Here is a 27756-nt window from a genome sequence, read left to right on the forward strand (position 1 = left end):
TTAAAAAGGGTACATATATTTTACTCAGAATATTAAATGGTAATTTATAAAAATGTGTGCAACGATCTATTTCGACTACGATAATAAATATATACAGATTTTATTTACACTGAACATAAAATGACAACTATTTAATATAACTGTATTTTTTAATCTAGTAGGCAATATTTTTTTGCGTATAGGCATTTAAACATTAAGGTGCGTAATAGGCATATCGCAAAGAAACACTGTAACACGCTTTAGAAACATTATATTTATACAACTTCCCACCAGAAATAAGTGATTTGCTTAAAAAATTAAGAAAAGTGCATCGGATTTTATGTGCCATTTATAAAACATTAGAAGAAAATAGAATATCTACCCCATGAAACGAAGCCAAAAAGCACTTGAAAAATAGAAAATTTACTGGCCTCCATACTGGATAAGTCAATAGAAAAGGCGATAAGAAATTTAGACTTTCTCACACTAATGCTGCACCCTGTATTGTATTCAAAATAACATTGCGCCGCTATTTATATCTGTCAGGCGTCCGTTACAGCCACAATAAAGAGGATAACAGGAATAAAGCGCCTCACGCTGGCCTGAATGTTGGAGTTCTATTACCCAGGACTCCCACATGAAGAGCATTTGGATGATAGTTGTACCCCTATCGCGCATCAGAGTGCTATAAGGGGAAAAGGGATGGTCTGGAGCATTGGAGCGAGGTGGAGTGATTCCTGTACTTATAAATATGCTTTATTGTCATGAAAAATTTAACAATTTTATAGACAAAGCTTACAAGAATCATAAATAAAAACAATAACAAATACAATTTACTAAAATTATATAAATCGAGATATACACGAGTTAATACACCTCGCTCCAATGAATTGTTACACCCGAATGTCATTTTTAAGGGGTGAATATATCTCACAGGCTGGGTTAAATAAAATTGCTTGTTTACAGCCACAATATATTTTGCAACACAACGTTTTCAAGCTATTCTCGTGTAAGAAGATCATTGGTGATTAGAAAAGTTTATCTCTTGGTCATACAATAGTATATGTTTAAACGCATTTGAAAACTCTCTATATAGTGATTTGTTACATGAAAAAAAAATGATTTTGTCAGTCTTGTAACCTTAAAAACCCTATATAAAAAGACAGTCTTCAACGGAGGATATTTTAAATAGTTGTCATGTACATTTTTAGCCCTGCATCGGACGAGTGAGACCAATCATTTCACGACCTAGTGGACACATATTTATGGCTATAAAGAGTGCAAATGAAAGAATGTCGACAAAAATAAACTAGAATATATACCCACTGCTTCAGTGACACTAAATTTTTTTAAAAATTACCCTGGAAACATCCATGATTTGTCCCAAACTATTTCTTGTTTATTTTGAGCAGTAGAATTCAAATATGTACAGCTCCTGGAATGAACCATGGCCGATGACAAACGCTGTCGTCGGTATTATACCCATAGTCTAAGATACGATATAAGGTCGATTTGCACCGATCTGTTTAATGGATAATAATTATTGGATATGTAATTTAGCATGTTAACAATTACAAAAAACAAGGGTTGCCCGATCTAATCTTGCTCTAATTATAATTAATTAATAATTAAAAAATTACATTTTTTTATAAATAAAAAAAAAATTCGACCCGGGCAGATATTATTTTAGATTGTTTAGGTCATTCTAAACAAAAAAGGTCTTTTGTAATTTTTCTCTAAAGTTGATCGTTTTCTAGTTATAAACAATTTAAAACTGAAAAAATAACGAAAGATGACGCTTTTCAAGGCTCAAAAACATAAGTATAAAATATAATTTATGAAATTACAAAGTACCCAAATTCAAGTTCAAACCTTATTCTCTCAGTTCTTGGTAAATCATTTGAATTTATTTTATTCTGAAACATTGTTTTTTAGTTGTCTCCCCATAAGAAACATTCCTCATTAACAATTAAAAAAATATGTTTTAGAATAAAACATGACTATAATTCTTATCGAGACCTGATAGAAAAAGGTTTGAACTTGAATTTATGTACTTGTTGCTTACAATAATGATACTTTTTACTTGTGTTTTTGAGCCTTGAAAATTGTCATCTTTCGTTCTTTTTTCAGTTTTAAATTGTTTATAACTCGAAAACGATCAACTTTAGAGAAAAATTACAAAAGACCTTATTTGTTTAGAATGATCCAAACAATCTGAAATAATATCTGCCCGGATCAAAAAAATTATTTTTAAATTTATAAAAAAAATGTCATTTTTTAATTACAGTGGAGTCCCGATATAACGAATTTTTTTAAATCCCCTTCAAACGTCCATAACACTCAATGTAAATAATACCCCTATATAAAGAACTATTTTGATTTTAACCCTCGATATAACGAATTTTTACGATTTGCGGAGATAAATTAAAACGCCTGTATAATGAATATTGAGTGTAGCAAACCCCTACCTAACGCACATAACCCCTGTATTACGTATTTCTCTGTTTCAAACCTCGGTTTAGCGTAGTTGAGTATAGATAGTGGCAACTCACAGACAAGTCCAGACATGAAAACAATCGGACCTGCTTCCCGCCCCCACCCTTGATGGAAAGTGAACTACAGGATGTCGAAAAAGCTGTTATTAAGTGGTTTAAACAGTGCCGGGATCAAAATTTACCCGTTGGAGGTCCCATACTCCAAGAAAAGGCTCAACAGTTTGCAGAACAATTAGGTCACGCAGACTTTAGAGCCTGTAATGGCTGGTTGGATCGGTTCAAAAAGATGCACGAAATTAGTTTCAAAAAATTTGTGGCGAAAGTGCTGCCGTGGATGATGAAACTTGCGAAAATTGGAAAGCTAAATTGCTAGACTTGACCCGTGGATACAATGCTGATGGGACAGGGCTTTTTAACATGATTAAGCGATGAGAAATTCGTTATATAGAGGTTTGAATTCAGCTTTAAGAACCCCTTTTTAACGAATATTGGCCGCATTTAACCTCGATATAACGAACCCCGAGATTGAAAAATTCCCGATATATAACAATTTTTTTTCGGACCCTTCAGATTCGTTATACCTAGGTTCTATTGTATTAATTAATTATAATTAGAGCAAGATTAGATCGGGCAACCCTTGTTTTTTGTAATTGTTAACATGCTAAATTACATATCCAATCATTTTTATCCATTAAACAGATCGGTGCAAATCGACCTTATATCGGATCCTCTACTACCACCTAAACTTTACGCAGACAGGATTTCTCTCACCGGCCATGGTTCGGTCCGGGAGCTGAAATCAAAAATAGTCTATTACATAAGATTTTTGTTTACAAATTCTGCTTTATTTTTACTTATTTCTTGAAATATAAAAAATATATATTTAAACTGACCCTTGTTGACTCTAGTTGTCAGTGCTGTGTGATCTCCCAAACAGTAAGCTGCATTCAAGTTACAGTGCTTTTAAATTGTGTTGTGTGCATAGTTAAAAATAAAAATTCATCATTTTTCTCAAAAAGACCATCAAAGGTCCAATGAAAAATGTCAAAACAGATATCCTAATCATTTATTGACTCGTCACTTTAATTCTTAATGTCTATGTCTACGTCTACGTTTTCAAGAAATTTATAAATTTTTTATTTTTCTTTATAATAACCTCTGGTATGGTAAAAGAGTTGATTCCATAGATATTATATTTAAAGTCACCACAATAAATATACAAAAATATTTTATTTTCTAAATTTTTTAGTCTATTTACGTAATTTCACGTGTGTCAATATACTTCATCTATACTAGGCTGTTCAATATGTTTTACTGTTCGATAAGATACGGCGCTCCTATTAGCCCAATTTTATTTTGTTATGTTGGTACACTCATCATATGAACTTGTGTGAAGTTTCATTTCAATCTGTTAATGCATTTTTTGTTTACAGGCCATCCATTACAGCACTTTATATCCGATGAAAGTTGTTTCCAGCTTGGTGCAAATCATCTAGAAGTCCTATCAAGAGAAAATGTTACCGATCAAATTTCCCACTAAAATAATGGTTTGGGGAGCAATATCTCAGCGAGGTGCTATACCTCTCTGTATAGTTAATGGTACAGTGCGAAATATTGTGACATCCTAAATGGTTTTCTTCTTGAAACGGCTCATGTTTTATATCCAGAGGGGTGGCGTTTTCAGCAAGATAATGCAAGATGCCATACTTCTGCTTATACTCAAGCTTGGATACAAGAATACGAATTGGCAACAATTCCGTGGCCAGCATCTCCAGATCTTAGCCCCATTGATAACATATGGGGACTGATGAAGATTGAAGTGGAACGAGCAGCGCCAAGAGATAAAGAAGGTTTGATTCGGTCAGTTTTACAGACCTGGAACACCGTTACCGAAAATTATGGCCTTGACCTAGTTTCGGGTGTACCTAGACGTTAAGTGTTTAGATTTAAATGCAGGTTGTATAAGTAAATGAGATGAATTATTTGTTGAAATTTTATATTTCAAGTTATAGAAATAAATACCGTAAAATTATAATTCTGCTTTCTTTTTTCCGGATACTTTCTAGACGGACTATAGATATTATTGTAACCTTTTAGACCAGCTAAAGGAAGAATCGTGAAAAAAGACCCGGTTTGCAGAAGACAACAATCCTTTTTCATCAGAACAATGCACCGTGTCATATGAGCATTTTAAAAATGGCTAATATCCATGAAAAAAGTTCGAAATGTTGGACCATCCACCGTATTCAACAAATTTGGCCCCTAGCGACTTTCATCTGTTTCAATCTAAAAAATTCATGCGTGGAAATCGTTGTTCATCAAATGACGAGGGCATAACAGCTGTGGAAGCGTATTTTGCAGCCCTTCCAGATTCTTACTTCAATGGTGGAATTTATAAATTGGAATCTCACTGGAACAAGTGTATTGATATTCAGGGAGACTATTCGCGGTGTGCAAGTACTTGGAGGGGATACGAGAAACTATCGTGCGAAAATAGCGGAGAAATATTGTAACTTTCTTAAATAATTCATTGTCAATTGAAATTGTCAAATTGACGTATATTTCAAATCTACTGTCAATGAAGAAGAAAAATTATATATTGCTCCACAATATTGATATGATATTATGCAATTTTTATATAAAGGTAAATTTAATTAATTTTATTTTGCTTGCAGTACTGCATTGTAATAACTAATTTTATTTACTACATACAATTGTTTACGTTTTAATAACATAACCTGAATCTTATTTTTCTTCTTATTATTTTTTTGGACTATGGCCTTGACAATTATCCAGTAACCAGGACTAATATAATTGGCCAATATAATTAAAAGTGCGAATAATGTTGCTGAGCGTAGAAACCAGGTGTCGCTTTGCCGAACTTGCACGGTCCCAATACTGAATAATAAAGTGTATTTTAAACCATAAAATTCTGTTGTTTTAACGAATCGCAAAACTTATTGAACAGCCTAGTATTGGTTTTTGATTCTTTTTTATTATTAAATTTTTCATTTTGGTCGTTAGTCTTCATCTCTGTCTATATAATAAAGTGTTGTTCGTCCGTTACAGGGCTAATAGACACCGTGATCATACTTCAAACATTTAAACAAAAATTTGGCACATCACTTACAAATAAAATTAATAATAAACAAAAAGTATGTAATGGCATAGCATGTACAAGTAAAATTCACAGTCTAGGCGAAAAAAGATATATTTGTAGAAATTGGTATTTATTCGGTCCCTCGGTGTCTCAAATTCTAAGAATTTACATACTTTTCCGAATAAATATGTAATTTTTTTAACATATTTTTAATAGCATCTAGGTAATTTTTTTTTTGTATCACACCAATTTAGTATGTTCGTTATGGCTATGATACTAAAACCTTTCGGAAAATATATAAGAAACACAATATAATGTTTCTCTTTACCGTTGAAAATTCAAAGTACATAAATTAAGAGGCTACATCATCGCGTCACCAAAACGGAAAACGCGTTTCAAGATTGCATCTTTAATTTTGAATATTTTGTTGAGATATTTGGCACAGCACACATAGTCCAAGAGGCAGCGCTGACAAATCTCTTAGAATTTACTAAAGCTAGATTTTCACAGTTGATTACTGTGATTGTGTAGAAAAACATACTGCGGCCGGTCAAGCGAAACGTAGAACAGGGGTTACTAAGAGGGTATTAAAGTTGTTTTCCTACGAAGGTAATTAAATCCATTTACTAAGGCTGAAAACCAGTACACACATTCTAAATTAAATATAAATAAAAGTTATTATAGTCGGTCAGCTGTATGACGGGACAGAGCCGGTCGGTCGGTCTCAGTGAATGTACAGGGTTATTCACCATATTTTGACCCCCTTGTAAACTGCTTTATTTCCAGAATTAGAAAAAAATGTAAAACACAAAAGTTATTCGATTTTTAAATTATGATTTTTTGACATACATATCGTACTAGTGACGTCATCCATTTGGGCGTGATGACGTAATCGACTATTTTTTTAAATGGGAATAGGAGTAGAGTGCTAGCTCATTTGAAAGATTGTTCAATTCCCTATTCAGTAATATAAACATTAACATGATTAATTATACAGGGTGTCCAAAAAAAAATTTTTAATTAAATTAATTGTTTAATTAATAATTCAAAAAATTTTTTGGACACCCTGTATAAATAATAATCTTAATGTTTATAGTACTGTATAGAGAATTGAATAACCTTTCAAATGAGATAGCACACGACCCCTATTCTCATTTAAAAAAATAGTCGATTACGTCATCACGCATAGATGGGTGACGTCATTAGTACGATATACATATGTCAAAAAATCATAATTAACAAATCGAATAACTTTTGTATTTTACATTTTTTTCTAATTCAATAAATAAAGCAGTTTACAAGGGGGTCAAAATATAATGAATAACCCTGTACATTCATTGGGGCCGAACGACCGGCTCTGTCCCGTCATACAGCTGACCGACTATAATAACTTTTATTTATATTCAATTTAGAATGTGTGTACTGATTTTCAGTAATTCGATTTAATTAATTTCGTAGGAAAGCAACTTTGATACCCTCTCAGTAACCCCTGTTCTACGTTTCGCTTGACACACCGCAGTATGTTTCTCTACACAATCACAGTAATCAACTGTGAAAAATTTAGCTTTAGTAAATTCAAAGAGATTTTTCAGCGTTGCCTCTACGTCTAACATATTCGTGATATAGTAAAGAATGGCGGTAAATATGTTATTTACTATGTGTAAATTACTCTATAATTAAATAAAATATTACAAAAACGAGCCTGTATTGCCATTAAGAAGAACAAAAAAAATACTCTTCAAATAAGCTTTTTTAGCCCATGCCTAGATTTTGTGTCACATTGGAACTACTAAAATTGATTATCTATAACAATAAATCGAAAATATTATAACTAATAATTGATTGGGCAACATAGAGAAATAGTCACTGTCATTTTGACAAGGTTTTCTAGATGTAATAGGCATGTAATAGTATGATTCTCTTATCTGTTCTGTTATCTATATCATATCCATATCTATTCAGTGCGGTAGTGTATTATTTTTTAAGATATTGGAATTCGTTTAGTGCTGATCCATAGTGTTGGTTTATAATTAATTTATTATATTTTTGTGTAATAGAAAGTTGCCGGACTATTTGAAAAAATAAATTATTATTAATTGTGAGTTTTATATGTAAGTATATTTTACGTAAAAATATTTCGAATTCTAATGTGAGTAGGTATATTGCATAGGTAGGTAGGCTCGGTTTATTTTATTTTGGTTTATTTTTATAAATATTTATTTACTAATAATAAAACTGTTTTATATTACTTCCATTTAGCGCGCCTATGCGTATATTGTCACAATATTGAGCCTTTATCTTAGATAGTGTCAAATACCGCGCATTGCTGCCAAAGTATCGCAGAACTTTCGAAAAAGGGTGTGATACTATCTCCCGAACTAACATTGATGACGCGCTAATGTGGCCTCATAGAAATGTAAGAAAAGCTTTTAAAAAAACTGTATACGATGGAATAGAATGCAAATGATAAATGCAGAGATATGGGTATTTACAGATGACAAGATATTATTCGCTGAAAGAGCAGAAAAACCTACCGATAATGAAAGTACAGATAATGAAAATGACAAATAACCAGAAAAAAAATACATGTCTGACCTAATCGAAGTGGTAATAGATCAATAAAAAATAAAGCAAACAAACATATACAAATACCTGGGAAGAGTAATAAATAACTGAGGGTACAGGAAAACTACTCCAGGCACTAAATAGAGGATTCCTCGACAACAAAGATATATCAATGAACATGAAGATGATAATATATGAGACAATATATGAGACCAGAAAACTGGATTCTAAACAAAATCCAGTATGATATTAGCAGCAGAGATATAATACCTCAGAAGAATGATAGGGGCACAAAAGGACAGACAGACTGATAAATTAAGAAATAAGAAACAAACTTCAAACTAAACTGTTACTTGGCACAATAAAGGAGAAAAAAATTAGCATGGTTCAGTCACATAACACGAATGGGCAGTAACAGGCAAGTGAAAAAAGTGTGAGCAGCTAAACTAATAGGGAAAATCAGAGGTAGACCAATAAAAGAGTTGAACAGCAACATAGCAGAGATATTACAAAATAAGGGCAAATCTCTGCAAGAAGCAACACAAATGGCTAAGAACATAAAAGAATGGAGAAAATTCATCAAAAGCTACACACACCTTCCTTGAAACCCAACGGTAGAATAGGAACGATTATGTATGTATATAAAATACTCTAATTACTGCGTCATTGTAAAGACAAACATTTTACTTGTAGTTTTGGTTTTTGGATATTAATAGAAAATTACAATCTGTTAGAAAAGTTATGAAACTGTTATCTTGTGGCATATATTATAAGTTAAATATTAGTTTATATGGGATTAAACCACAATTTATTGTAATGAAAATTGCAATATGTTAGAAAAGTTATGAAACTTTTCTTGTGGCATGTTTCAATTTTAGCATGTTTTTCTTGTGGCACGTTTAGTTTATATGGGATTTGACAACAATTTATTGTGATGAAAATTGCATTTTTTTGACATTTTGATTTCCTATTTGGAAATAGTTTTCAAAACTTTTTACAATCAATTGTGGTTAAGTCCTATATAAAATAATATTTAACTACAATCTGTTAATTATAATTTTGGTCTCTATTACTAATCTTTACTGATGAAATAAGTCGAGATAGAACATCATCTACACAGATGACATTCTATCTTGACTTATTTAATCCATAAAAATCCACAGTTTCAACTGTACAGAGTGTAAGTAATCCATGTAAGTCAAAAATATTCATTTTCAATCACTGATAATGCTATACAAATATAGTGCCTATTACATTTTTATACATATAAATATATATATTTATATACAACCAAACATATAAGGAATCACCATATTAAAAATAAACAAATGATAAGATAATCAGATAGCACAGCTCGGTATATTATAGATTATTTTTTGTTTTAGTTGTAAATTGAACTAAAATAAATAAACTAACTTTTACGTTCAAAAACGAAAATATGCCTTATATGGGGTTATCGGACATGCAAAGGTGAAATATTATTGGTCTTGTGGAGCAAGTAATGTCTCAGAGAGACATAGCTGCAGTGGTAGGCATAACACAGGATGTTTGGTATCAGAAATTAGGAAAGCTTAAAAATAGAGCCAAAGCCACAAAAAAGTAACAAAAGCTCACCACAATCATTTCATTGTCCAAGCAGCTAGAAGAGATCCAAAAATGTCTCACCTGCAGATCCAAAGGCAGCTTTTGGAAGCTACTGGTGTGTTTCAGTTGAAATGATAAGAAAAAGAGTTTTTGCCCAAGGAGTATACAGCAGGAGAGTTACGGGTTCCTGAGTTATCCAGGCAGCACAAGATTGATTGCATAAATTGGTGTTTTCAACATCAAAACTAAACTAAAATTGGTTAAATGTGCTAATTTCAGACACAGCCAGGATTTGTGTAAAATCAGATGACAAATGAGTTCGTGTACATAGAGGACGAGGAAGACAAGCAAGAACAGAAACTGTCAGATCTGTTCACAGATATAAGGAAGAAGTGTCATGTTCTGGAGAGGAATTATAATTGGTAAAAAAACTCCTTTAATTTTCTTAACAGTTTGTATGTTGATGCGTTTTTAGAACCTACATATAGTTAGGCTCTGGAGAGGTGCAATGGGAGAAAATTTAATTTTCATCCATGACAATGCACCTCCACATACCAGCAGAGTAACTACAGACTTCCTTGAAGCGAAAGACATAACTATTCTGGAGTGGCCTGTTCGCTGACCTGACCTTAACCCTATAGAGCATTTTTTGTGGGATAGGCTTAATAGAAAAATTAGTGCACCCCGGGATAATCCACAAAACAATGTACTGGATTCGATTAGGAGCATGTGCACACAAATTGAAGCTTGTATAAGGACTGGGGGGTGAAAACAATTTAAACATTCATTTTACATTGAAATTTTTTATGATTGTTGATCTTCAAAACAACTAGTTTCATATGTTGATTTTTTTAAATTCACTTGACATAATAAGAAATATCAGATGATTTCATATATTTGGTTGTATAAAGCTGGAAAAATGAAAGAATACCCATGAACAATCACATCAATCACTTATTTTGTATTTGCTGTCTTTTTCTATAAATTATAGATGATCTTTTTCTATAATTTATAGAAAAAGACAGCAAATACAAAATAAGTGATTGATGTGATCATTCATGGATATTCTTTCATTTTTCCAACTGTATATTATAGTTTTTAGTAATCACTGTAATATCAAGGCAATAACATTTCATGTATGTAGGTGTGTATCTGACCCATATTTTCTGTTTTCAAACAAAATTTATCTGGCTATAGTTGAAGCTGAACTGGAGACTTTTTCCAGCTTTTCAAAGTGTTTCCGAGCATTCCTAATATTAATCAGTGTCACTTCTGAAGGAATCTGAGGATCAGACATACAAACCATAACATAAGTATTACTAGTAAACATATCAATATAAGCGGCAAATGCAGAGTTCCTTACTTCCATGCTCTGAAATTGTGCAGCCAACTTGGAACATGATAGCTTAAACTGTTTTATAATATTAGAAACTTTCTCAAACCTGTGCACATCTCTGTGTTGTTTTCTCTGACAATGTGAAATTACTAGGAAGGTAGCTTTCTCGAAAAGCAGCACTTCATCAGCATCTACAATATTGGCGAAAAGGTGCAGGCTATTTTCTAACTCTTTTACATTAGGTATTAACATATAAACTATACTAGACCAAGCCCTATACAATGTTTCATCCCAAATAGAAGTTCGAAAGCAAGTACAATCTAATGGCATAGATAAACGCTTTAAATCTGACTCTCTTTCTTTAAAAATTATATCCCTCTGATCTTCAGCTACTAAGTCCATTTTGTGAATAAGACAAAATATCTTAGCTTCTGGGGAATTTTGTATTATTGCCTCTAAACATGACTGATAGTAATGCATATCCCTTTCAAGTTCTCTACTTTCTACATCAAACACATAAATAAGAACTTCAACATTTCGAAATATGTTATCTCTTTGAGAAGCAAAGTAATTTTCCATAAAGGCTTCTTGACCTCCACAATCCCAGAGGTTAAGGACCAAGTTTCCAAGGAATCTCACATGGGAATGTTCAACATCAACTACAAAAACAACCTTATTAGTTTTAAAGATTAAAACAAAGCAAACAAGTTTCTCCTAAATTAATTAGTAGTACTAATTGACCTACTTGTAGCTCCCAATCTCCTTGTATCTCGAGCAATATAATTTGCAAAAATGATAGATCTCATACTAGTTTTCCCAGATCCACTTTTGCCCATGAGTAACACCTACAAAAGATTAATATACTTATTTGTTAAAAAGTAATAATATTGTATTAATTACCTTTTTCTTCATTGTGGAGTACTTTTTTAAACAATTTGCACTAAAATCAACCACTGACTTCAATAAAATAATGAAGAAATTAATATTCTAAATCTCATATTATTTTGTACCAAATGCTCCATATCATTGACAGCTGTCACATTATAAATTTTGATTGTTATGTTAACTGAAGACATAAACAGTAGGATATCTACACCTTTTATATAGGCAACCAAATTATCACAATATGAGAAGATGCAGTGGCGGTGCACAGTGAAGGTATTGGGGTGCACATATTTAAGATATAAAAATAGATAACACCGTGGGCCTCCGCTTGAGCCCTATTGCCGTAGGCATGAATTTTTTGAGAGTCGTCAAAATGTAAAAATCAAAGGACCTTATTTAAGAAATAAATAATTTATTTTATTAACTTAAAATTATACTTTAAGTTTTAAGATTAAATATAAACCTACTAAAAACTAAATATCTATCTAACGAATCTCTGGACTCTGGATATAACTGAGGGTATAACCAAATACTGTAGACTGTAATACATACAACTCTTGTCATTTCCCATTACATTTGAGGAAACAAAAAAATAGCGCCATCTAGCGGTCTTGCGGTGATAACCAGAGCAATCTAACCTTACATTTATAAAATTGCTTTATTATTGTTTTTGTATAAGTGTTTGAACTATTTTTATTTTAATTTAATTTAGCAAAATTAGCTCGTTATTCAAAAATTAATAAAATTAATTTGAATGTTTACATCAAATTTTACGTTGTCAAAACGTAGTTTCACCGCAAGCCGACAGTGGCGCTAGTGGCAACGTTCTTCGCGTGCTTCCAGATTTCTGTGGGAGTTGGATCTGGATGTATTACATTCAATAGTATTTGGTATAACTCTGGACAAGAAAAATGTAGAAAGGTTGAGTCGAGTCATCAATGGTTCTACAGCCCGAGTTGAGCCGCGACTTTCTCCACCATTTCTGTTTATCGACAACCGTTGCCAATACATAGTATTTTTCAACGTTATTAATTTGTTTCGAGCTTTTGTCATATGTAGTACATATATTAATATTATACACGGATTATACGACATAGGACAGAAACTCGAAACAACGAGAAGCGTTGAAAAGTACTATTTGCTGAGCCGATCATTCTTGCGTTATCGTTCACACCTCCCTCCATCTCAGTCTACTCCTACTCACAGATCACTTAAAGGAGGAGGTAGGTGATCTGTGCTCCTACTGATACTGCCACAGCCACCTTTACTTTACAAGCCATGAGGAGAAAAAGGCAACGTCGCAATTGATGACGTCGGTAGTCTGACTTTCGGACTACCGCTTTCGAAACTACGATTTTAAAGTACAAATTCAAGTAAAACTTATAGTATTTTTTGAGTCGAACAGGTAAATATATTAATTAGAAGCTTTTACAAAATCAAATTAAAAGTAATTCCTTGTAAGTAACGTTTTATTATACAAAAAAACAAACAATGACAAGAATATGTGTAAAATAAAAAAAATGTATATAAACATTCTCAATTTCTTTGCAAAACGAAAATGCAGCAGCTGCATAATACTCTGGTTAAAGCGGAGAGTGCAGGAAGAGTTTATACCGGTTTCGGAGATCTTTAAGGGGAAAAAGATCTCCGAAACCGGTATAAACTCTTCCTGCACTCTCCGCTTTAACCAGAGTATTATGCAGCTGCTGCATTTTCGTTTTGCAAAGAAATTGAGAATGTTTATACATTTTTAATTCATTTACTGTTTTGTTTGAGTATTAAGGAATCTTTCTTGTTGGAGCTTTACCACGCTGAGTAGATGAGTTGTGAATTATTTAAAATTCTCTCATCTTAATTTCCTCGGCACCCTGTATGATTTATAAATTTTGAAAATCTCAGGAGGTGTAACCAAAGAAAGTATTCCACCTGTTGTCAATCTGGTGGTACGGAGGCGATATTTATTGTCGTTTTCTGCGCTACTTCGATTGATAACTTAGTTTATGTGTAAAATACTTTATTTTAAATAAATAATATACCATTTTAAACTATATACAAAATATCGCTAGAAATAACTATAAAAACAATTGCTCACAATGTTTGATGTGCATTGTTGGGGTTTAGAGTAGATAACTTTCTTTTTTGTTATCGCCCTTATCGTTATTTTTCTTTTTATACTTTTTTGAAGATTCATTACTTTGATGGCTCCTATTTTTGTATATTTATTTAAAACAATATTACACATAATTTTTATAACAGCAGAATAAACTTTGAAGGCATTTTCCCAACATTCACACTAAAATTCAAAATTTAAGTGAAATCCTTCATGCTGTTGTAAACTTTTCATTACCAAAGATCATAATAACATCAGGTGACAATAATTGTTTTGCAAAAATAATTTTTTAAGATTGGGATTGTTAATAATAAATTCAAATGTTGAACAAAGGTGATAATAAATAAATTTTACTGAATCCGTTGCTAAGCACAAACCATCCCTTTGCAAATAATCATAGTAATCTTCTCCAGTTGTCTCTCCTTTACTACAAAAAACAAGCTGTTTGAACTAAAATCATCTTAATAATATACCTTTTTAAGGTCTTTATAATTTATAGCACGAAATATTGTAAAATTTTTCAGTTTCTCTGTAAATATGGTGATATTGTATACAAACAAATGAGAACTGACGGACAGACTTAATCGGTCTACCATTAGATGTTGCCAAGTTTCAACTTCATGGCTTGTTAAGTAAAGGTGGCTATGATACTGCTAATAGGACTTTTCATTTGTTTCGAGCTCCTGTCATATAATCCGTGTATAATATTATTATAGGACATATGAAGAAGCTCGAAACAAATGAGAAGCGTTGAAAAGTAGTCCAGTATTTTTTTATACTTATCGTATAGTTCGAAATTATATCGCCTTCTCCAAATAGGGCTTTTCAACGATTCTCATTTGTTTCGAGCTTCCGTCATATGATGCGTGTATAATATTAATATATGACATATTATGACAGAAGCTCGAACCAAATGAGAATCCTTGAAAAGCCCTATATCATTCTCACAGATTGCGCCTATTATTCTTCTTAGTATTTTCATTTCTAAGACGAGCAGATGATTTGCAAGTTTGGTTTTTTGGCTTATATTTCTGTTTTTTATCTGCTTGTTTAGTTCAAAATAACATTTGTTGGCATTATCATTAGTTTTACTTTTTCAGATGAACCGGTGTACATATTATGTACTACGCAGCTGTTGAGGACATGCTGGAGGGTGCTAAGATGGCACGGTTTGCTGCTAATAGGTTGGTTCTGAACAACAATAAAACCAAATGAGTGATTTGCACAATGAGAGATGTGGGTGATATGAACAGAGACATGTAAAGAGGATAGACTTGGCTAGGGATATGCCACTCAATGCATCAGGGTGTAACGTCGACATAGGATTGAGTGGTCTAGCCATCTTTGTCAGTCACATGCGCGGGCTCGTTTGGTTAAAAGAGATAGATAGACCACCGATCGACTGTTTCCATGGTGTTTCCGCATTACGCTTTTTTGGTGAGTATGCCGAGTCTACGCTTAATATGTCGATGGATATGAATGATGGAGTCGGCGAGATTGGATTTTTAGGAGTTCTTCTGGATACAAAATTACAGTTCACCATTCCTCTGTACCAGCATTTTCTCTTTTTTAAGCTCACAAGCTTTATTCCAGCATTTGAAAATTTGGGAATTTTTTGAATATACAGTAATTTTTTGAAATTTTTTGAACAAAAGTCAACACATAAAATGTTTTAAATATATTTTATAAAATATTCACAATAAAAATGTTTATACAAGTATCTTACTAAAATAATATCCTACACACAAATTAATTAATTTATATCTACAAAAAAATTTCAAATCTGAGGAGGATTATTCTACCGTACATATTGCATTTTTGAGAATGGTTTAAAATATAAAATAAACAAAAGTAACACGAAACAATAAATAAAACATAATTTTTATTTTTAAATTTAAAATGTTAAGAGTGTAGGCGCAAAATTTCGGGCCAATGTTTTTAATGCATTCATTTTTTCGAATCTTGAGAAAACTAATAAATATTTTTGAAAAATTGAAACGCAGAATTAAATATTACATTATTACCCAGGGCCGAAAATCCCTGAAAACTTCTAATATAATGTTTATTTTAATAAGTTACAGGGGTGAACAAAAATGAGAAAATTGAGTGTGATTTTTAATTTCAAATATCTCATTCAAAATAAACTTTTTGTTTATTCTAAGGGACGTTAGGCCCTCGGTAATAATGCAATATTTCATTCTGCGTTTAAATTTTTCAAAAATACTTATTAGTTTACTCAGTATTTGAAAAAAAAATGAATTCATTTAAAAAGCATTGGTCCGAAATTTTGCGCCTACGCCCTTAAATAAGCAATCTGGAATATTATGAGATTTTTAAAAACTTGGAAAACTGCAGATAATTGCTTAAAATGTTAAAGAAAGAAGAGACGTTTTTCGAAAATACTTCTATCAAAAATTAAAATTCCATTAGGTATATCACACGATATATTATACAGGGTGTTTGGTAAAGAATGGGCCATAGCTTAACCTTAGATTCCTGAGCTAAAAATAGGTCGATTTAATCTAACTTACCTTAGTACTGAAGTTGATAATAACCGAAATACAGGGTGTCAAAGTTAAACTTTTATTTTATTTATTCTTGAATATTTCCTGACAGGCATGGCATAACAACACGAAATTTGGTAAGCCGGGGTTTTTTGGGATGAGAAATCTAAATTCACCACCAAAAATTATGTATTACCCAGAGGGCGCCACATACGTCTTTCAGCGCTCATTTACTACGTTCAATTCTCTTTATCCCCCACTCTACATACTTTTTGAATCAAAATTTTTATTCTCTTAATATTTTTACTTAAAAAAAGGTATACTACACTCATCTCGTTAAACTCAACTGTTTTCGAAATAAACGGATTTTAAATCTGCGATACAACATAATTTTTTGCATATCATTGTAGTTAGACCCGAAAATTAAACTTGAAACCATAATAATTGTGCCAGTTTTCATATTGAGGTCATCACATCGCAAATTCCATTTGAAGAAATTTGCGATACATTTTTGTAAATTTTTATGGTTTAAAGTTATTTTTATATTGTTTTAAGTTTCTCGGATAGTCCTTTTATATAATATGGTATTGATATTTTCCTCGTATTATTTCTTGTGAATGTTATAGGGTCCTGTTCTAAGCTGTTCTGTTCCATTCGATTCATTCTTGGCAATTCCTTATTTATAAACGACAAAGGATAATTCTTTTTTAATAAAACAGATGTTTACAATTGTTTTTCTTCTGAAAGTAAATTTGCGTTAGAACAAGTAATTTTGGCTCTACCATATACGGATTTAATGATTCCCTTTTTAACGTTGATGTTGTGATTTGATTTGTAATTTAGATATCTGTTGGTATGTATTGGTTTTCTATACACTTGAATCTCATACCTAGTATCCTTCTTTGAGACTAAAACATCGAGGAAAGACAGGGTGTTATTATATTCCTTTTCCATTGTAAATTTTAGTGTCCCTTCTTGATCGTTTATAATATTTAGGAATGTATCCAACAATTCTGATCTATGAGATATGTAGATGTGTTCTCAATATGGCCTCATAGATCAGAATTGTTGGACACATTACTAAATATTATAAATGATTAAGAAGAGATAATAAAATTTACAATGGAAAAGCCATATAATAACACCCTGCCTTTTCTCGATGTTTTAGTCTCAAAGGATATGTAACGGTCACGTTACGAAAGTAGCTCTTTAATAATTATTATTATTATGAGACTCAAGTGTATAGAAAACCAACACATATCATCAACAGATATCTAAATTACAAATAAGATCACATCAACGTTAAAAAGGGAATCATTAAATCCTTATAAACTGCGCGTCATGGAAAACGGGCACCCTAAAAAAGCGGTAATTTTTGAGGTTGCGTATCTCCTAAACGTGTTGTCCGATTTAAGTGATTTTTAGAATATCTTATAGCCTTATTCTTTGCCAATATCTCTTTTTATAATATTTTTGCTAAACAGGTAAATTTTAATTGTCTACCGGGTGTACGAATCAAACTGTGTTTTTTGCTCAAAGTTCGCAACACCCTGTGGAATATCCTAGCATTTATAAAATACTGAAATTAAAACCCAACTATAGCCCCAGGTTTTCTCAACATTTTGTTTTTTGATTCATTCGCTTATGTTGGATAATACAAAAGTTAGGTACTTTAACAATTAGCCACGTTCTTTTTCAGTACAGGGTGTTTCTAAACAAGTGCGACAAACAGTAAGGGGTAATTCTGCATTAAAAAATAATGACAGTTTGCTTTATAATCGTATGTCCCCAAATGCTTCGTTTGCGAGATACGGGATGTTGAATTTTTCCTTACAAACTGACGATTTATTTATTGCTTTAAAACCGGTTGAGATATTACAATTAAGAATTTTATATTCACCATTGGCGTGCATACGGGTAATATTCTCGGTCATTTTACCCGTATGCACGTAAATAGTGAATATAAAATTCTTGATTGCAAGTCAAAAAATTCGCAATAACTATCTCTTAGAACCTACCAAATTTCATTTGCATATCTCAACCGGTTTTAAGGCAATAAAATAAATCGTCAGTTTGTAAAAAAAATTCAACATCCCGTATCTCGTTAACGAAGCATTTGCGGGCATAAGTTTATAAAGCAAACGGTCATTATTTTTTTATGCAGAATTGCCCCTTAAAGTTTGTCGCACTTATTTACAAACAACCTATACTGACGAAGAACAGACTAGTTGTTAAAGTACATAACTTTTGTATTATCCAACATAAGAGAATGAATCAAAAAACAGAATGTTCAGAAAACCTGAGGCTATAGTCGGGATTTTATTTCAGTATTTTATAAAGGCTAGAATATTCCACAGGGTGTTGCGAACTTTGAGAAAAAAACACAGTTTGATTCGTACACCCGGTATACAATGAAAATTTACCCGTTTAGCAAAAATATTATTACAGGGATATTGACAAAGAGTAAGGCTATAACATACTAAAAAAATCACTTAAATCGGACAACAGGTTAAGGAGATACGTGACATCAAAATGATCCATTTTTTAGGGTGCCCGTTTTCTATGACGCGCAGTTTATAATAGAGCCAAAATTACTTGTTCTAACGAAAATTTATTTTTAGAAGAAAAACAATTGTTAACATATGTTTTCTTAAAAAATTATTATCCTTTATCGTTTATAAATAAGGAATTGTCAAGATTGGATCGAATGGAACAGAACAACTTAGAACGGGACCCTATAACATTCACAAGAAATAATACGAGGAAAATATCAATACCATATATAAAAGGACTACCTATCCGAGGCCGAGAAGCAAAAAAATTATGTTGCCTCGCAGATTTAAAATGCGTTTATCTCGAAAACAGTTTTAAAGAGATACATTTAGTATACCTTTTTAAGTAAAAATATTAAGAGAATAAAAGTTTTCATTTAAAAAGTATGTACAGTGGGTAATAAAAAAAATTGAACCTATTAAATGACCGCTGAAAGGCGTATGTGGCGCCCTCTGGGTTATACATCATTTTTGGTGGCGAGGTTTAGATTTCTCGTCTCAAAAAACCCCGCTTGCCAAATTTCGTGTTATTATCCCATGCCTGTTAGGAAATATTCAAGAATAAATAAAATAAAAGTATAAATCTAACACCCTGTATTTCGGTTATTATCAACTTTCGTACGAAGGTAAGTTAGCTTAAATCGACCTATTTTAACCTCATGAATCTGAGGTTAAGCTATGGCTCATTCTTTACCAAACACCCTGTATATATTCACAACAAAAATGCTTAAGTATCTTACGAAAATTTATTAATTACACAAATTAATTAATTTCTATTTACAAAAAATTTCAAATCTGATGATTATTCTACCGTACATATTGCATTTTTGATATTGGTTTAAAATATAAAATACGCCAAGGTAACACCAAAGAATAAATAAAATATAATTTTTATTTTTACATTATAAGTTGGTAAAGAAGCAATTTCGATTTTAATACATCTACACATTTTCAACTATCTTTCTTCATTTCTTTACGTTTTTGTTGTTAATAAAGGTTTCAATGAAATGGGTAAATGAAGAATAAAGGAAATAGGTAAATAATGACAACGATCACTGTTCGAAGTGAGAACCTTTGCTAAACAGATTCTTAAAGTTTCAGCATTGATTCATAAATATACAAGAAGATGCGAAACCTAATGTATAATAATTTTGTCTTCATATCGCCTGCCTGCATAGTGGTGCACCTAGCGAACTTTGTTGGAACTAAGACTTATTTTTACGTTTAAAAATTTTTAATCGAACAAGTCAGGTAATTTAAATACTTAGGTTGTCTGCTGAACAAGTGTTGGGACCCTGAGACTGAAATAATAAGCAGATTAGAACGAGCCAGAAATGCCTTTTTGAGGCTTCGTAAATTTCTCATGATCGCAAGTTGGATTTTAGCCTGAGATATAAAATGCTCATATTACGTTTGGCCGGTTCTCTTGTATGGAATGGAAACATGGACGTTAAAGGCCAGCTCCATTAAAAAACTTAGTCTTTGAAATGTGGTGCCTGCACCGAATTCTTAGAATATTATGGACAAAGTCAGAAATATGAGGAAGTATTAAGAAAAGGGGGCTTCCAGGATAAGAAACTTTTTAATTAGGTACAAAATGAAACATCGAAAGAAGAAAGAGTAGAAATAATCAAAGAACCAAAATACAAACTAACTGGGCTATATGACGACAGCACCAGGTTCCTATACCAGAACAGACTGGATCAAAAACTTGATCAAATTGACCTGACATGTAGCACCAATATAATTTACGACAAAATAACACTTGCGATTAAGGAAGCAGCCAGTGAAGCATTAGGCATGGAGGAGATAACAAATACCAGGAAAAATAACAGCATAGTCTGCAGCAATGAACTTGAACAACAGAAACAAATAAAACAACAGAAATATCATAAATGGTTAAAATCACAAAACGCATATGATAAAACCCAATACCGCCAAGAATTAATCAAATATAAAAAAATGTTAACAAAAAATGAGAACAATACCTGGGAACAGAGATGTAGGGAAGTGGAATGCCATCTAGGTGGAAGCAGATCCTCAGAAGCTTGGAGGTTCATTCGAAATCTAAGAAATGAAAACAGAAATAATACAAACCTTCAAATGATTGATTTAAAAAAATGGAAAACCCACTACAAAGAAGAACTTCAAGAAAATAGACAGGAATACATAAATACATCACCAAAGCACTACAATTTAAATGGTCAAGTCGTAGAATTAAATGACGAATTCGTTGAGAGAATGATTAAATCACTAAAAAATAAAAAAGCATGTGGTCCAGAAGGAATACCAGCGGAACTTATAAAAAATGGAACTGCAAAATTGATCAAACTAATAACCTTAATTTTCAACAACTACACAAATGGAGAAAACATACCAGAAAATTGGAAAACAGGATGGATAACCCCAATACACAAAAAGGGTAACAAGGAAGACTGCAAGAACTATCGCTGTATTACTGTAACCAGCACCTTTAGCAGATTATATGGGAAAACTTTAAAAGCTCAAATAGAAAATGAATATGCACCTATAGAGATCGAACAACAAGCAGGATTCCGAGCAGGAAGATCCTGTATCGACCACATCTTCACGCTCAACCAACTCAATGAAAAAAAAGTAGCCAGAGACAGAGAAATACATCTACTATTCGTTGATCTAACTAAGGCATATGATACCGTACCACTTTGTAAATTATGGCAAGTCCTGGAAAAATCCCCTATTAATATAACTTTAATAAAAGCAGTGCAACAATTCTATAACAATATCCAAGCAAACATAAAAATCAACAGCAGATTATCCAATAGCTTCATGGTGAATAAGGGACTACGACAGGGATGCAGCTTATCGCCAACACTGTTTAAAATCTATATAAATGAGGTCTTGCATAAGTGGCGCAAATCGTGTTCTGGAATGGGGATACAGCTAAACGACGACTCAACATTATACACACTGCATTTTGCTGACGATCAGGTGGTGATTGCCCAGGATAAAGATGATCTAATATTTATGACAAACCGGCTGTTTCGAGAATACAAAAAATGGGGCCTATACGTTAATATGAAGAAAACCAAATATATGTGTATAGGAGGACAGAAAAGTGAGTTACATCTAGAGGATGATATGGTTATCGCGCCAAGCTCTGATTATGTATACCTTGGAACGAGAATCCAACAAAGTGGAAGGACAGAATTCGAAATAGAGGAAAGAATTATGAAAGGAAAGAAGGTAATAGGAGCTTTGAACTCGCTACTTTGGTCAAAAACCTTATCAAAAGAAAAGAAAACACAGCTTTATAATAGCATCTTTAAAAGCGTGGTACTGTATGGATGTGAAACCTGGCAACTGAATAAGCGAACAGAACAAAAGTTGCTTGCACTGGAAATGGACTTCTGGCGAAGATCGGCCTGCATCTCCAGAGTCTCACATATAACGAATGAACGGGTACGAGATGTTATGAATAGAAAAACAAACATAATTGAAGAAGTCCAACAAAAACAACTTTGTTGGTATGGCCATGTACAAAGAATGGAGGAACATCGACTCCCAAAGCTAATAATGGAATGGCAACCCCCGGAAAGAAGGAAAAGGGGCAGACCGAAAACAACCTGGATAAGTGGAATCCAGAAAGCCATGTCTGAGAGAGATCTCCGACCAGGAGATTGGACAGATCGACGCGGCTGGAGAATAGGAACCGGAAGGCGCAGGACGCTATAAACCGGTGTTATATATACAAAGTGAGAAGACTCCATACTTAAAACACATATTACGAGGAGAACGCTGTACTTTTCTGCAACTGGTACCTACTCGAAGGAAAGATACAGTCTAAGAGGGTAGGACGTAAAAAGATGTCATGGCTGTGTAATGTTCGCCAGTGGACTGGAATCCACTGCTATAAAATGCTTCGCAATGTTGCTAAAAACAGAATAATTTAATTTTTATTATCTAATATCTCACCTGACAAGACAATATACGGTGGACGCATACGCAGAAATGCACGGCACCTTAGGAAGAAGCAAAGTTAATAATAAATAAGATAATTCAATAATTATACTTGGTCAGTATTTTCCTCTTAGCCCGGAAAATATCGAGCTTACGAAAAAATTTGCAAGGAAGAAATTGTAGGAAATCGCAATTGCAACAATTTAAGTCCTTACCATTTTGTCGAAAAATTTAAAATGGCCAAGCGGGTTACTTAGTCAATTTTATATCAACAGGTTGATTGCCGATGGACAAAACGGCCTCATTCGGTAACGCCGGCTAGGGAACATCCATAAACTATGTACGTCGTTGAAAAGGGGGAGGGGGTACTTTGCTTATTACGACGGTATACGACAAGGGGAGGGAGCCATGAGTGCACATCCGACGTCGTTTGATTTTTACACGAATATAAAAAATATACCCTATTTTAGAATTAAAAAGAATTAGTAGGTATATTACTTTTGTCGCATACTTTTCATTTCGTTTTTATCACTCACCGCCTTAATAATATTGCTAGCAGCTTTGTACAGAATCACAAACAACAAAACATTGTTCTGTCTTTAAACAAACGCTTCTATACAGAACAACGTCTGGAAGCAATAAATATTAAACTGTTTATTTATTTACTGAATACTCTGTGTGAAACAATTCTACGAGAATGAATAGAATAAAATATTCTATTTAGTTAGTACATTGTAGTTATACTGAATAAAAGAAATGGCATTGAAATCAAAACAAAATAAATATCAAGATTTATATGATGAGGTTAAGAAATCATAGGCACTCCGATAAAAGTGTTGTCTTTTGTCCCAATAAAGCTAATTAGTTGTACAATGAATTGAGAGAAAAAAATACGCGGATATGAGCTACATAGTAATACTGATTTGGATACATTCGTAATAAACTTTGAGAGCTAACTTTAAAAATATCCAGAAATAACATGGAATTAAAAAAACACTAAAAAGGGGGCTCATGAGTTGAAATTGCGACGTCGGTATGAGGGGGGGGGGGGCAACTGTAAACGACGCTGAACGACGGAAGGGGGGGAGGGTATTAAAAACTCCACAATTTTCACGACGTAGTTTATGGATGTTCCCCAGTACTCCATGAGATTTACTTCGATTACGTGATCTATACTCCGACCGGAGTAGCCGGAATCATCGAAGGAGGCCGGCACACTCCGAATCAACCTGTTAAGTAAATACGATTGCAACATCTCCAAACAAAATATACGGTCATCAAAAGAGTCTGTAACTAAAGAAAATTACAAAATTTTTTATCGAGACTATGGGACAAATAAGATAAATGTACAATATCTAACATAACCCAGTGAGTATGTTTCTCGTTAAATAATTTTTTTATTAAGAATATTCAAGGATTTGTTGCAAGAATTCAAATTAAAGGACAATATTACAACTACAATTCTTGCTAATTTAAAAACGAATTTAGAAAATAACACTAACATTTTAAGAGGATGGGTACGTATTTTCGGCTGCAATGCTATTCAAATGGGGACTCATTTTTTTCGAATCCTGAGAAAACTAATAAGTATTTTTGAAAAATTTAAACGCAGAATGAAAGATTACGTTATTAGCGAGGGCCGAAAGTCCCTGAGAACTTCTATAATGTTTATTTTAATAAGTTACAGGGGAGAAAAACTAAGAGAAAATTTAGTGTTATTTTTAATTTCAAATATCTCATTCAAAATAAACTTTTTATTTATTCTAAGGGACTTTCGGCCCTCGGTAATAATTTAGTCTTTCATTCTGCATTTAGATTTTTCAAAAATATTTATTGGTTTTTTCAGGATTCGAAAAAAATGAACACAATGTCCGTGGTAATATTTTCCAAATCTATCTTTGTCATACAACGCACTCAGTCGAATAGAATATTGTCAGCATATTGTCAGTCAGACACTGACAATCAGTGACAATTTTAAATATTTGACATGGATCGGGAACATTTTGAGTTGTTGATTAAATAATATTGATATTATATAGTGTATTTGATAAATAATTGATTTAAGACGTGAACTTTATAAAAAGTTATTTATTGTGTATTATTTATGGAAGATAGAAGCAGAGAATACATCAAGATATTTATATTCTGTGATCCAAGTATTTTGTTGTTAAAGATGTTCAAAATTGTAAGCGTTCCATCGTGACAATATATTATTAAAAAATCACTTAACACTTTTCCTCTTTTCTCGATCGAGTATTAGTTTTTGTTGTACAAATATATTATTTCAATCACTGAATACATAGTTAGTGAAAAAATTATCACATTTATTAACTGAATTAATAATTTGCAATTATACAAAAAATAACAGTTATCCAAGAACATTCAAAAGCCATCTCTTTAAGTTAGTTATGACATTGTCAAGTAGAATGACATTCTAGTAATATTTACATATCCATACCAGTGTGAATTTTACTACACGTAATTTGTCATGTAAAGACAGAAAAGGTAGGGATAGCCGTAAAATATTTGCGAATTATGTACCCATGGTCTTAAAGATTGTCATGCCACTATTATCGTTGAATGATAATTCAAATTTAAATGCATGAAAATAAATATATCATTTTTACTATAATACCCTTGGGTCTGCAATCTCAAACCCACCCAATCGAGCGACCACATATTCTGACAACCAAATTTACCTGAATACGTTTCAAGTAAATTCAATCTCGGACGGTACACGTCAAACTCACGGTGTCGTACATAAACGTCCTTTTGGTTGCATATCTTCTTGTATATTTATCAATCAACGGTGTCAGATTCAATCCAAACAAGGTAAGGGAAATATATTTTTATTAAAAATAAAAAATCACTGTTTGTGAATATAAAACGAGCAATAAATACTGTCACACGTTCTCACAAGACTTGTTCAATACCCTACATCACTTTCGTCTGAATCTTCCATTTTTTGCGCCAAGGTTTGTTTAAACTTTTCGATGAGTGCCTCTCGAGGAGCTACTTCTTTTATCCTGTGAGGGTAACTCGTGGATTGTCGGACGGGAGTGTCTCCTACGTGTTTTGGTGTGACGTTTTTCTCTAGTAGTTGCTGGACGAGCACCTAAAATGGTAAAAATCTTTAAATGAAAAGAATTGTTTAAGGTACTAATGTCTGTTTTTAAATCAAGAGGAGTAATTCAAATTTCCCGCGCCGTAAAGCTTGTTTGTAATAGGGAACTTACATAAAAATTTAAATTCGAAAAAAATGTTATAAATCACAACAGAACATAATTTAAAACATGTATCAAAGATAAAAAAGTTTTGTTTGTTTTTCGTTTGGCCCCTAAAGACGATTAAAAATTCAAATTATACCAGACAGCCCAAAACGCGTCGTGACGTCATCGGGCTATATGTTTACATTCTGAACCAACAAAGTAAACAAAATTGTACATAATTTTAAAATAGACATTATAAACGTCAGTAGAAAATGCAGTTATGTGACGTTACAAGTGTTTTTGATCGTTTGAACTATTCATAGAAAGTTTGTACTTTTACAAAATTGTTTTATTTTCCATAGTAAACCTTCTTTCCTTTCCTTCAATAACTACATCAAACTCCAATCTCAACAAACTGGTATATATTATTACAATGACATAGGATAAATGTCATTAGAATATAAATATTTTTCCTTTATTTCGGGACGACGAGCTGGCCAAATACCCAAGTAGGTGGAGGCCAAAAAACTAAAGAAGAAGCAGAAGAATATACCTAAATATAACCATAAACGGAACCATATAGTTAAACTATGTGACGTCACGGGTAGTTTGAACTATTTTAAAATACAGAAGACTTTAAATTTGTACTTTTAAGGGGGTATGTAAACGCCGCAGTCAAAATGGTTGATCATAGGAACTAACGTTTAACAATTTCTTTCAGTAGATGGCAGCACGTATATATATTCGAACATTTTAATAACGACGAATTTTAATTCTATTAACGACGGCGTTGTTGCCATTGCCAAGTACCTACTAAAGAGAACTTATGATCGTTACCGATCGATCGGTACCGTTCGCCTTCAATCGTACTTGTATTGTACTTGATGAGAGTGTTTAATTTTTTACCTGGAAATGGTAAATTGTTACTATTAATAGATATCATTGTATAACTAGACAAATTTTTATCTTTTTTTAAACAATGGTAATAGATACAAAACGTTTCATTTGGAAATATTTGATCACTTATTGTATTTAGATTATATTTGTAATATTTGTCTTCAGACGACAATAATTATTAATTCTTTACCTGGTCTAAAATATTTATAATAAACTATTTTTAATGGGAAATAAGCCACAATTTTACCAAAAAAATTATTTTATTCAGAACAGCATCAAAAATATTTATTTTAAACTGATAAAGAAATTTGTAATTGTTTGAAATACAAGTAGGAAATATATACATTAAATCACGCTTTTTGCTCTAAATTTTAAATAATCGCTTGGATTAACATGAAATTTGGCATACACATAGGTAACATGTCAACCAAGAAAGCTGATAGTGTGCCGATGTAAGATTTTGCCCTGAGGGTGAGTTTTACCCCAACTCAGGGTACCCAACTGACTTATTCTAAGCAACTTTTGTTCTATAGGATTTTTTCACTTAATTAATATTTGAGTTATTTGCGAGTAAAAAACACGTTTTAGGCGGCTTTTACAA

At 32.4% G+C, this 27756-nt stretch overlaps 2 protein-coding genes across 2 annotated transcripts in view; both read right to left on the bottom strand.

Moving 5' to 3' along the window:
- Positions 1 to 12110, bottom strand: LOC114331167 (ras-related GTP-binding protein A). The gene is made up of 3 exons (XM_028280660.2): positions 11960 to 12110; positions 11805 to 11904; positions 1 to 11718 (listed from the first exon to the last, which is right to left on the bottom strand). Exons 1-3 carry the CDS (start codon positions 11969 to 11971, stop codon positions 10907 to 10909), a joined length of 924 nt encoding a protein of 307 aa, XP_028136461.1. The 5' UTR covers positions 11972 to 12110; the 3' UTR covers positions 1 to 10906.
- Positions 12111 to 25882: 13772 nt separating this feature from the next.
- LOC114331166 (kinesin-like protein KIF11-B) overlaps positions 25883 to 27756 on the bottom strand; it is a 68846-nt gene continuing 66972 nt past the window's right edge. Inside the window, exon 11 of the mRNA XM_028280658.2 lies at positions 25883 to 26164. Within this exon, the coding sequence (XP_028136459.2) occupies positions 25976 to 26164 (189 nt within the window). The 3' untranslated portion in view covers positions 25883 to 25975. The remainder of the gene's footprint in view (positions 26165 to 27756) is intronic.

Source organism: Diabrotica virgifera, chromosome 1, assembly GCF_917563875.1.
Source record: "Diabrotica virgifera virgifera chromosome 1, PGI_DIABVI_V3a".
In the NCBI taxonomy this organism is placed as follows: domain Eukaryota; kingdom Metazoa; phylum Arthropoda; class Insecta; order Coleoptera; family Chrysomelidae; genus Diabrotica; species Diabrotica virgifera.